Source organism: Typopeltis vanoorti, chromosome 7 (genome assembly GCF_054136105.1).
Source record: "Typopeltis vanoorti isolate ZY-2024b chromosome 7, IOZ_Tvanoo_1.0, whole genome shotgun sequence".
Lineage (NCBI taxonomy): Eukaryota > Metazoa > Arthropoda > Arachnida > Uropygi > Thelyphonidae > Typopeltis > Typopeltis vanoorti.
The window spans coordinates 127,436,947-127,450,731 of NC_143555.1; the positions used below are offsets into that span (position 1 = coordinate 127,436,947).

General features: G+C 35.9%; 1 protein-coding gene across 3 annotated transcripts in view; it reads left to right on the top strand.

Annotated features, from left to right (window-relative positions):
- LOC150105050 (single-stranded DNA-binding protein, mitochondrial-like) overlaps positions 1-13,785 on the top strand; it is an 89,013-nt gene that overhangs the window by 61,784 nt on the left and 13,444 nt on the right. For all 3 annotated transcript variants that reach the window (XM_090396115.1, XM_090396114.1, XM_090396117.1), the window contains one exon: positions 8,466-8,554. In XM_090396115.1, coding sequence (XP_090252241.1) covers positions 8,466-8,554 — 89 coding nt within the window. The remainder of the gene's footprint in view (positions 1-8,465; positions 8,555-13,785) is intronic.

Below are 13,785 nucleotides of genomic sequence, written 5' to 3' on the forward strand. Positions count from 1 at the left end.
CTCCTAACTTAAACAGATCCGACGGCTTACGTCTATCCCCTTTATGGGAGATAGTATTTTACAAATCAGCTAATCTTTCCTAACTTTTTATTGTATTTATTTTTTATTTATTTTATTTTATTTTATTTAATTTTTTTTAGGAAAGTTATTGACCTTTTTAGTTATCTTACACCAGCTACTTAGGTGGCACTTTTTGGAATTGTCAGTTATTGTTTAATTTGAGCTTAATGTACTGAAGATGCCTGTGACACACAGGCGAAAATTATACTATTAAATAAGCTTTGTACGTGAGTTTTTTCCGTTATTAATTTTGTATCAATATGTCTACTCACGGTATACCTCTTTTAAAACTAATCTTGCTCTTACAGAACATATTTCCACACGACATCACGACCCTCTGTGTCCACGTACTCCGCTCCGAATATTTCGTGTGGCAAAACAATTTTTACCTTCAAAAAGAGGGTACAGTCATGGGCTCACCACTTTTCCCCCCAATAGCTAACTTTTATATGGAAGACTTTGAGCAACGTGCTCTAGAGGCAGCATGCATAAAGCCTAAAATTTGGCTCAGATACGTCGATGATATTTTTGCCATTTGACCCCACGGCCACGAAGCACTAAATACATTACTTAGCCATCTAAACAAACAACACAAACGTATCCAATTAATCATTGAAATAGAAAAAAAACAACTCTCTTCCTTTCCTAGACACACTCGTCACACGTCTTCCCTCTGGCTGTCTCTCGTTCTCAGTCGACTGCAAACATACACACACAGGCCAGTATATACACAAAAATTGTTACCACCACCCAACACAAAAACTAGGTGTCATAAGCACCCTTCAACACAGAGCTCAAACTGTTTGTTCAAATGAACAAGCTCTGAACCAGGAATACAAGATCATCAACCAAACATTTATAAAAAATATTACAAAACTATTCACAAGATACAGAGATACCAGTAAGAACAAAAAAGATTTCAAGAATACTATTGCTATTCTTTATGTTAGAGGCATTTCTGAAAAAATAGACAGAACACTACACAAATACAAAATCAAAACCACCTTTAAACCCCCGACTAAGTTAAGACACCTACTCCTCATCATCGTCAAATTCCTGCCATGTACCGGATATGGTAGTACTACATGAAAAATTTACATCGTTACTAACTTCCTATCTACAATTTTCCTCCAAATCAGTCTGACACTTGTCAAGACTCCACAATTATCAGATCTTATATTTCTATCGTCTAAGGCACATTGTACAGTATCAATCCACCTATATCTTGGTCTTCCTCTGGGTTGTTTTCCTGCCAACCTGGCAGAGAATACTTGTTTTGCTACTCTTTCCCACCCATTCTGTTTAAGTGACCATACCACCTGAGATTAGCTCTGCTAATGCATTCCTGGATGCTGACAGTATCAAGTTCTTTCCTATATCCTCGTTTTTATCGTGATATTGCCATTGATGCCATCTGTTCACGCCTATAATCATTCTCAGGACTCTCATATCTGCGGTCTCTAGTCTTTGGTCAAGTGTTTTACTTCTGACCCAGCTCTCATATCCATAAGTTAAAATTCGCTTGAATACTGTCTTGTATACAGCTAATTTAGTGTTCCGACTAATTTCTTTCTTATTCCATATGAATTTATTCAGTTGACTTCCTACCATACCAGCTTTGTTGATTCTGTTGTCTTTTTCTATATTTAATTTACCATCTTCACTAAAAATCGTCAAGATGGTAAATTAAGTAACTGAAATGTTTTACTTGTTCCACAGGTTCTCTGTTCACAACACAGTTGACATTTTCGATTCTGCCTATTTTCATTGTCTTTTTATTGCTAACCTTCATACCATATTACAACAGTTATTCAATTTAGTCAGGTAATATTGCAAACTTGTAGGGGATTTATTTAGAAGTATAACATCGTCCACATAAAGCAAAGAGCTGACGTTAACATATCAAATTTTGATGTCATGTTTAATACCACTTTCCTTCATAATGTGATCCATACAGATAATGAATAACAGAGGGGATAATGTTCATCCTTGTCTCACTCCAGATTCAACATTAAACCATCTTCCTGTACTTCCTTCAATTCCAACTGCTGACTTACAACTCAAATACAGACTAAGTATTGCTTGATATAATGCCCCATTGACACCATATAACTGTAGAGTATTGAATAGCTTCTCTCTTGGCATCTTCTCATATGCCTTTTCAAGATCGACAAAACTTAAATACAGATTTTTGTTATATTCCCATGTTTTCTCAGCTATTTGTCGTAAAGTGAAGATCTGATCCTGACAGCTTCTATTTGGCCTGAATCCAGCTTGTTCTTCACCAAGCTTTTCTTCACAATTCTTCTCAACCGTTTCTCAAGTATACTTGCATAGATCTTGCCAGGAACACTCAGTAGGGAAATACCTCTGTAATTCTCACATTGTTTTATTTCCCTTTTTATATATAGGTACTATGAGAGCTCTACTCCAACCAATCGTCAGGAATTTTCCCCTCTGTCCAGACCTTCTGAACTATGCAGTGCAGCCACTGTAAGACTTTTATACCACCATACTTCAGCATTTCTCGAATATCATCTACTCCTGCTGCCTTTCAACATTTCAAGACTTCGATGGCTTTTTCTATTTCAAGTATAGATATGTATTCCTGACTGTATACCTGTTGTGTGTCTTTTACCACTGTACTATCACTGCTTGTTTCATTTAGCAATTTTTTGAAGTAATTACTCCATACTTCAAGGATATCTTTTTCTACAGTTTTCATGTCACCTTTATCATCTCTAACTCCTTTTACAGCACTCTCTCCTCCATTTGTAAGCTTCTTCAACAATATTATGAATATTTTGCCACCTTCGTGATATTTATTTTCTATGTTCTTGCCAAAATCCTCCCATGACTTTTGTTTAGCTAGTTTTACAAAGTGTTTCGCTTTCTTACATTTGTCTCTGTATTCTCTAAGAGTACGAGCCGATCTGTTTGCTAGGAACGTTTGATATGCTTTCTTCTTGAACTTCCTGTGTCCACCATGGAGTTCTGATTTTTCTATCCTTGCAGACAACCTCACCACATGCCTCTCTGGCTGAATTAATCAGGGTTGATGATTGACACCTACTCAGTTCTTCTAAAGATCCTCTTCCATACCTAGTCCACTCAGGGGTATACAAAATACAGTGCACATGTAATGCACATGTGCACTGTATATTTGCACTGTAGGAAAGATGAACACAAATGAGACATAAATACCTCCATTTTGGAAAAACCGGCCTTTCTGACCACGCGCTCCAAATAACCACAGAATTGATTGGAAAAATACCAATACCAAATCCAAAAATACCCACACTTCACCAAAACCTGGTTTGAAGGAAATTTAAAGAAGCATGCGAAATGCTCAAAGATGACCCAAATCTAAACAAAAATGATGGCCTAACCATTCCAAGAATGTGGAGGACCCATCTACAACCTGTATAACAACCAAAACAAGCCGAAGAAAAATCCCACTGTAAGAAGATAACTTGAAGTGTTTTTTTAACATTCAACAGCAGCTGAAGGAAATCAGAACTGTATGAATCCAGAAGAATATTAATACATGAGGACTTTAGCAGTTTATTGTAGTTATATTTTATTTTATTTTATTATTTACTTATTTTTATTTTTTTATATATATTTTTTATTTTTTTAATCTTTATTTTATTTTATTTTATTTTTTTGTTTGATGTTATTTTATTTAATTATCACTAGAGGTCAGGCTAGGAAAAAGATTAATTAACAACATAGATTCAGTTTACCAGTATACAAGGCTAGAGTATGTAGCTTGGTTCCCTATACGCATGTATCCTTCTGATGATGACCTCGACCCAGGGGTCGAAATGTCAAGTGTTATTTTATTAATATTTTATTAATAATTAAAAAATAATATTTTCAACACGTGTGTTTTTGTGTCCCTAAGTCTATAAATATGAATGCTGATCACCGTATAACCTTAAAAGAAAGAATTCTTCCAAATTAGTCTGTTACTTATGACTCCATTATTGTCATATCTAACATTTTGGTCTTCTAAGACACTTTTAACTCAATCAATCCATCTAGATCTTGGGTTTTTACTGCCATCTTGTCATCGACCCCTGTTTTGCTAACCTTGATTCTTCCATTCTGTGGCCACCTTAGATTAGTCCTGCTCACACATTCTTGAATGGCAGCAGTGTCAAGTGTCTTCTTATTGTCTTCATGTTTAATATGATTCTGCCATTGAGCCATCTGTCCTAATTTCACTCTCCTAATCTTTCTACGAACTCTCATATTTGTGGTCTCTGATCTTTGATCAAGTACTTTATTTCTAACCCAATTTTTTTCATCATATTTTGTAAATTTTCAGATACATTTTATAATATGATATATTAAAAATCCTATTAATTAAGTTATTTTAAATATGTTATTTAATTTCAGTAAAATAATATGTATAATATTTTGCTACATTTGTATATCTCAACATGCAAGCGCATAGTGGTACATAAAATGAGTCACTGTATACTGTCACCACAGTATACAGTGAGAAATCCTATCCTAATTTTCCTCCGACTTGTTTTCCATTGAATATATTAAGGTTGTTTTTCCTTCTCCACATTTTTGCATGTAGGGGGATGGTATATAAATGCCTCTAGTGGTTAAAATATGACCCAACAGGAAAGGGTGAGATATGGAAGCTAGTGGCCCACTCAGTTATATGCTTTGTCCAAGTGAGCTGTGACCAGAAAGATGTGAGAAACACTGATCTAAACTATAATGCATTACTAATAAACTATAAATTCTCAATGTCTATGTGGGACAGAAGGAATTCGCTCATCTTCTTTTTGAACAGCTGGAAGTTATTCCTTCTTCTCGAAGGCTGTCTAGAGAACAGTTTTACAGAAAGATGGGGTGAAGATGTGGGGAAAACAGGTTCATTGGATCAGTAAATGGATCTTGGGTAGTTGCTGCTCATGTTATTATAGACTTGGCAGAAACTTGGAGAAATGATGGATGTTAATTCTGTGGAACATCTTTGTTTCATAGAATTAATGTGACTACCTGTAGAAACAGTTCTAATTATGGGAGAGCAGGGTGAGTGAGAAAGAGAACTAGACAATTGAAACTAACATCTTGAGCATAAAAGGATACCAAGTTTTTTTTTGGAGGTTGAGAAAGCTACAGATGTGATATATGCTTGTGTCAGGAAAAGCTGTAGTGAAAGGCTAGAGATAAATATCAGCCCGGTAAGAGAGAGATCTGGTTTTGTCTAGTGAACTGTATGTTATCAGAGGTAAGGAGAAAGTGACCTAAGATCTTTTATTTGGTAAGAGAAAAAAAAGGTAGCAGTGACGGTGATTAGGTTGTCACACCATTGAAGAAATGGAATGAAGATCAGTGTTTAGAGCATTGTTGTAGATTTTGAAGCTTGGCATCGTTTGAGTAGTACTGCAAAGTTTGTTGAATCAGTTGGACGAATGGAATGTGCTATCATCAGAAAACTGAATTGAGTTTCAGGTAATTTAAAGGTAATGTATTATGGAGAAAGAGGATAGACATTATAAGAGCTTTAGATACCTTCATTGGTAGAGAGAAATCTAATGACTGTTATGCTGTTCACCATTATACAAGTTGCATGATTAGGGAGTGAGCTGGCTACTCATTTAAAAAGGGCAGAAGCCAGATCATGAGACGGTAATTTGCAGAAAAGTCCTAGATGTCCTTGCAAAAACCTGGGTTCAAATCCCATCTAGGACATACACAATCTAGAGCCCTTTGTCATGGCTTTTCAAGTGAAGGCTAGTTAGCCAGTATCATACAGAAGTGGCAGGGTTTTTCCTCCTGGAAACTGGTTTTTCATCTCACATAACAAGCAAACTGGCTATAAAACGTGCACAATTTAGACATAATACACTGACCCCATAGCCTTAGATCTTCAGCCATAAATTAAAAAAAAAAACCTCTGTCACATCCTATTGAATTCCCCAGATGGATTTACAATATTTTATGGGCAAGATTACCATCATTTTTTTCCCCCAATGCTTGAAATCCTAGGTAACTTGAGGAATAGAATATGAACAGCAATAAAAATGATAATTTAATGCAAAATGTTACGCATGAAGCTGAATTTTGTAAGTACAGGGGAAAAATTACTATTTATTAGCTCTAATGAGGATGAATTTTTAATTTTTGTGTGCCAATAAATGTAATTGCTCATATCATTTGTAATCATTTTGTATATGCACTTGTTAATGCTGATGAGGAAAAGTAAGATTTGTAATTCTGACAAGCAAAACTTAAAAAAAAAAAAAATGCAAAACAGATGACAAAATTGTGGCAACATTCTTTAAAATGGATGAAAAAAGAAGCTATTTGCATGCTATCTATGAGATACAAATAGAATCTGCTGTGCTGTGTTGATACTATAGTAAAAGTAAAGTTCCATTGAATGAACTTTATTCATCTTTAGTTATGTTACCTTAAAAAATTGGAATTTCTTAATAGGATCCTAGTATAGCAACACCATTATCACAAATTTTCTAAGAACTTTTTGACATGTGCATTATAGATATAATTTTTTCATTTGAAGTTATAGTGTCAGGAAAGAAGTATTATTATCATTTTGTCAATAAAGAATGAAATTAAAGAAAAACAAAAAATCTTTCATGGCAATCTTGAGCCCAAGACTTTATTAACAAAATTACTATAATGAAGTATGATCAAATAGATATTAGGCTTTGCAGATTCTTATAATTTGTTATATACAGTCTAGTTTGAGTTAATTTATTGTGAAATTCCTAATATGCATCCTTAAGGGATGTACGTGATGCTATTGATAATGCATGAAAGCTTCCATTTTTACTAACTTCCTCTCGACAGTTATTGGAGAAAAACTGCTGACAGGAAGTTAGACAAAACTGTCTTAACAGTATATCAGCTTTCTAAGCATTTTTAATTACATCATCTGACTTGTTTGCAGGTTTTTCCTTCTATAATTTTTCTTAATCTCTTAAGTATGCTTTCATAACTGTTATTTGGAACACTCAGTAGCAGAATTCCTCTTATTCTCACATTCAGTTTTATTTCCCTTTTCATAGATAGCTGCTTTGATAGCACTACATAATTCAGAATGAATGGCCAGATGATCAAATTCCAAATGATTGGAGCTACTCTCAAATTTTTACGCCTCCAAATTTGAGCATTTCAGATCAAATATCTGATCATCTTGGGAGGAACACTGAGGATGTGTGTTCAAGTTTAGCTAGGGTGTGCAGACGTAATAGTGATAAATATAAGTGAGCATCAAACACTTTGGATTTTGCATTTTGAATCTGTCTGGGGAGGGAAAAGAGCAAGTTGCCTAACTGGGCAAAACAGACTGTAGATTTAAGTATAACAAAAAGCAAGTAGATAACTTGTTATGTCTATACACAAATGACAGGAGCATTAGAAACAAAGTGGTTGTTTTGGTGAATACATTGTGGCCTAAAATTGTTGACATTAGTGAAACTTTGCCCTCAGAGTCAGATTGTGATTGGAATTGAGTGTGAAGGGTGTAGTATTTTTAGGAAGGACAGAAGTAATAGGAGAGGATGGGAGTACTGCTAAGGATATCAGATGACTTGAATCTGGTTAGATTAGAAACTCATGAAAACAGTAATTATAATAATGTTTTGTGTGGCAATGAGTTTGAGACTATCTGGTGTGAAATGGTGGCTAAGAGGATGAAATACTTGGCAGCGTGCTACAAAATGGTTATTCATTTTCTGCAGATGAAGAAATGCATCACGAATTTATCCAGATAAGTACTAAACAAATGATTATTATGGATGACTTAAATTATCTGAATATTGATTGTGTAGCAGAGAAAACTCATGATGAAGAAAATTTATTGAGTTGTTGTGAGACAACTTTCTCAAGCAGCATGCAAAAGATGCAACCTGGAAAGTAGCCAACTACATGAATGTTCCATTCAAGACAAATTACATGCTGAACCACAGGTCTGGAAATTATGAACAACTCAGGGAAATGCCATCTTTGGTTGCATTGTATCAATTACTGAATGGGAAGGATATTAGCAGTGCATGGGAAGCTTTAATGTTCACTATGAAATAGTTTTGAAACAAATATTTCATAGTGAACATTATTACCTGTATGCAATCTGATTTTTATTTTATTAATTTATTTAATTTCATGAAACAAGTTGAACAGTTAATAAACTATTTCCAATCCCAGCTGTTTCATATGATAAGAATGCTGGCAACACAATTGTACACCTCACCTCACATAAGTCTGTATAATGAAATAAGAGCATTAAGTGAAGTAATGTATTTTGTTATATTATTGTGTGTTAATTGCTGAAAACTGTAATCTGGTTACTTGTTATAAAATCCTCATTTGTGTGTGTGTGTATATGTTTTTTATTTATTTTTTAAATTTAGGAGTAGAGTATTTGTTAAAGGAAGAATATTATATGGGGAAGTCAAGGATGATAAAGGAATCAGTCATACAACCACTACTGTTGTTGCAGGTAAGATTTTGTGCTGATAAGCTGGTTTATCTTTTTCTATTCAATAAATTTGGAATGAAATTAGTTTTAACTTCTGATGAACTGCTTTCTAATCTTATATCATTAACTAGTTAATGATGCATGATCCTTTTGACTGCATACTTCTATATTTCAAGTAAATTAGTCTTCATCATCATTATTATTATTATTATGGTCAACTCCAGGGAGTCCTCAGACTCATCGTGGGAGGCCCAAAATCATGTTCTTCACAACTATTCGACATTCACACAGTATCTAATCATACCTCGCCTTAAACTCATTCACTGTCACAGCACCCACCACAGACTCTGGCAGCCCATTCCACTCATTCACCACTCTAAAAGTAAAGAACCCAGCTCTAACACCCTTACTAACCACACTCTTGCCCAGCATCCATGTATGTCCCCTAGTCCTCCCACAACCAGCCCTGTTCTCAAAAATAACTTCTGAATTAATTTTATAGAAACCCTTCAGTAATTTGAATGTCTCAATCATATCTCCCCTCCTCCACCTCTCAACCAATTTCTGCAACCCACAAATCTTCAACCTGTTCTCATAAGGTTCATTCTACAGACCTGCTATCATCTTGGTCACTTGCCCCTGGATCCTCTCAACCTCCTCCCCATCAAGAAGAAACCTAGGTGACCAAATCTGGGCACAGTAGTCGAGATGGGGTCTTATCAAGGCTCGATACAGAGGAACAATAACATGCTTGTCTCTGCTTGTCAACGAATTCTTCAGCAACCAAGTGATTTGATGAGCTGATTTGGCCACTTTTGCAATGTGCCCCCTAAACTTCAACTCCTTATCCACCAACACTCCTAAATCTCTTGCCTCATCAATTTCCTGGAATACAGTTCCACCAATGTAGTAAACTGCTGCTAATATTTTCACCCCAAAATGTAAAACCTTACATTTTGCCACATTAAATTGACATCCATTCTCCTTAGCCAAGACCTCTAATCTATCCAAATCATCCTGCAAAATTTTGAATCTGCATTCACTATTTCCCTACCCAACTTTGCATCATTTGCAAAAAAATGAACCATTCCTCTCAGATCCTTTCCTATATCATTAATGAACAAATTAAACAGCAGTGGTCCAAGAACAGATCCCTGTGGCACACCACTAGTCACAGGCCGTCTTTTAGACTCTACTCCTGAAAAAACCATTTTCTGATATCTCTCCGTCAACCACCCTCCTATCCATCTCACCAACCTTATATCCATTCCCATATGCTGCATTTTACTGATTAGAATTCCATGTGGTATCCTGTCAAAGGCCTTAGCAAGGTTCAGTAGAATCACTGTAAACCCATTACCCTTATCCAGTTCAGCCATCACTGTGTTATAATATGTGAGCAAGTTACTGAGGTATGACCTACCTTTCACAAAACCATGCTGTCCCCGATACAGTATTCCATTTTCACCTATCCAATCTTGTATTTTCCTCTTGACTATTTTCTCCAAGACCTTGATAACGATTCCTTTATGCTGATTGGCCGGTAATTTTCAAATGCAGCCTTGGAACCACCTTTATGCAGCAGAACTGTTTTCCCCTCTTTCCACCCCCTTGGGACTGACCCAGACCTGAGGCTGAAATTAAACAAAATGGTCAAGGGTACTGACAATTCTTTAGCCGCTTCATGTACGACACGAGCTGGTATACCATCCATTCCCACAGATGTATTGATATTGAGGTTCTGTAATTGACTGTTTACCTCTACTTCATTCATCACAATTCCAGTATAAGCTGTTGGTTCTTCCATTCCTGCAAAGTCACCACCTAGATGATATACGCTTGCAAAGTGCTCGCTCAGTAATTCCACTATATCGACTGATTCAGTTACCTCCCTACCCTCAGCATTTTTTAAAATCATTCTGCCATGAACATTTTTCCTTTTACTTGCAACATATTGAAAAAACTGTTTGGGATTCTCTTTAGCCTGCATGGCCAATTTTCTTTCATAATCCGCTTTTGCTTTTCTTACCACCCTTGTTACCATCCTGGCCTGAGCTTTATACTGTTCTTGCCCTTGCTGGTCACCTTTCTCCTTAAATTTCCTCCACAATTGTTTCTTTATTTGCAGCTCAAGCTTAATAGTGTTATTCATCCATTTAACATCTACTTGATTTATTATTCGGACTCTTGGTATACAGTCAACCATTGCCTCCTGCAAACACTTCTTAACCACCTCCCATGCACTATCAACATCCAGCCCTTGCAGTTTTATATGCCATGGCACTGATCCAAGCACACTCCTAAGCTTGTCATACTGGCCAGCCCAGTAATTCCACATGTACCCCGTCTTAATTGTAAATTCCACTCCTTTTGCCACCTCCCAAGTCATGACCTTATGATCACTCTCACCAATTGGTGGCAACATGGTCATGTTTGTTACAGCCACATTCTCAGATGTTGATTACTAGGTCAAGCACTCTCTTCCCCCTGGTATTTTCCATTACGTGCTGTCGCAGATAGTTGTCCCTTAATAACCGCATAAAATCCAATTCCTTCCTCCCATGTGCCCTCTCCTCCTTCCAGTCAATGTTACCATAATTGAAATCACCCATAATAATTACCCTTCTTCCGCTAATTTCTTCTATTTGCCTATGCAAATATGCCTATTTGTTTATTATATATGACTTGTTATAACTAATTTCACACTAATATATCTTAACTTTCTATTTTCTAACCACAAAAAAAAAAAGCAATTAATTTCTAATAGCATCATGTTGCCCAACATTTATATTTCAACACATTACATTGATATCGCCTGCCTGGTTCATTGAGTGGTTAGTGTACCTGCTCTCCAACCAACAGGGTGGGTTTGAATCCTGCTGTTGGCATGAATGTTTGATTGTCTTTAGGTGGGAGATGAATTTCATTGCCCTGCTTATTGGAGGCCTGAAGTGGCCTGAACAAGTTCCATGTTTGGTCTCTAGAGCAGGATTTCCATATTATGTAAAAAATAAATTAAAAATACAAAAAAAAAAATAAAATAAAATTGAAAAAAAAAGATGGAAGAAAAAAATCCTTAGCCCACCCCTGGTACGAAATGTACTATAGGTTTGCAAATAACCTTTTGTAGTTGGAAGTAACAAAAAAAAACAGTGTCATATTTGATCTTATGTATTTTAGTGTTTTGGGTGTGTGCATGTATGTGTTTATACATCAAACCCATAAGAGAAGTTGCAAAACTTATACAAGTCAGTGTCGTGTGTGTGTATGTGGAGGGACAAGTGGTCAAGAAGACTTTTCTAGGGCACAGAGTAGACAGCATGAAAGAAAGAAAGTAGGTTTAGTATGTCTGGAACTGAACAGTAAATGTATGCACCAGCAGCTGCTAATATGTGACTGACCTCACTAATGCTCTTCTGGAATAATGGAAGGGAATTACTGCAGTGATGTACCAAATGCAGTAACAAGTGGAAAACCTTCCCAGAAGATTAAAGGTCATAGCAGCAAAGGGTGGACCAAGTTCATATTAGAGTGAGAGTTGTGATGAGCAGGCATCTGGATTTTTTGATTAGATAGTGTATATGGGTTTGAGAGAATTTGGAGGAATGATGTCATCTATTTTTGACAGAACATTGTCCACCCGCTGAAGATGTGCAGAGCAAAAAAAAAAAAAAAAGCAGTACATTTATGAGTAGTGACTGGAGTTTAAGAGGAAGGGTCAGCAATTAACCAAATTGTCAACTTTGGATGCAACATCCTGTATGTGAGAACAGTATTCTAAGGGTGGATATGGAAGTTATACAGTTTGAAGTTGGATAGGTGAGAAATAATGTATTGAGCAGAAAAGAACACCTAGTTTATTAGATGTAGAGAGGATGCTTTGGATGTGATATCCTTAAGCCAGGAAAGGCTAGAGATTGTAAGTTGGTCCAGGAAGAGAGATAAGATTTTGTGTGGAGATCATTGTAATCTTTTTTGTGTTGAAATAAGGCAAGATTTTGTGTTATGGTATTGAAATTAACAAGGTTGTCTTCACTCCAGTGAAATATGGCAAGAAGCTCAGTGCTTAGGAAATTGATTATAGAATAGCTTCTAGCTGGATGAAGGGTATTCTGTTTGTATGCGAAGGTTTCTGTGGTTTAGCAGTTCATAAGAAAGATTCCGGTAATTGGACCACATGTTTATTATGCTAAATGAAAATAAAAAACAAACCCGACAAGTTTCGTAAGTCATTTGACTTACGTCTTCAGGGGTCAAAGGTAACTAAAAGTTTAAACACAAGAAATGAGAAATTACTCAAACTAATTCATTATATACAGTTGTGGCCATCTAACTGTTATTAAATTGAATATCCGAATGTAGATTCAGTGCAATGCTAAGTTTGAACAATGCTGGATGCTGCCACGTTCTGTTGTTCACATTCACATTGTCCGAGGTCTGACTTGGGTATATTTTTTATCAATGTTGACCAAACTTGATGTAGATTTCCAACGCAGTGTAACAAAAAACCTGGGCCTAATTCTACACCAAGTTTGGTCAGCATTGATAAAAAATATACCCAAGTCAGACCTCGGATAATGTGAACGTGAACAACAAAACGTGGCAGCATCCAGCATTGTTTAAACTTAGCATTGCACTGAATCTATTTTATTGTTTGTTTTTTTTATTTTCATTTAGTTTAATAAACATGTGGTCCAATTACCAGAATCTTTCTTATGAAGGGTATTCTGTTGGAAAGGTCACTTGTCTAAGGTAATGTTCTGAATTATCAAGAGGAAGCTGATATCTGGAGTGTATTTATCAGGAGAACTGGCTGAGTTGCTTCTCAGCCAGTTCTCCTGAGTTCAAGATTATCAGGTGTTGTGGGCAGGTGAACAATTTGTTATGCAAGATTAGTACTGATAGGGAATATCTTTGCATCTCTGCAATATCTTGTACAGTTGAATTGGAGAAGGGAAGCCATTGACTCATAAGTGTTGAGGTCCTCAAGAAAGATGACCTGACTGTTTGCGGATTTGGACTGTAGATGAACTAACTTAGATGAATTGCAGAATTAGAGTGGTTATCAGAATTTTGAAAACAGTGGAGACATCAAATAAATGTAATTGAATGGACAAGGAAATTTTGAGATTACAAATTGTAAAGAAGGAGATTCAAGGTTTATCGTTCTCTGGCATTGGAATGTCAAATTTCACAAATGCATAGATTCTATCTTCATGATGGGAATGACTGTGCTATTTAAATAATATTAA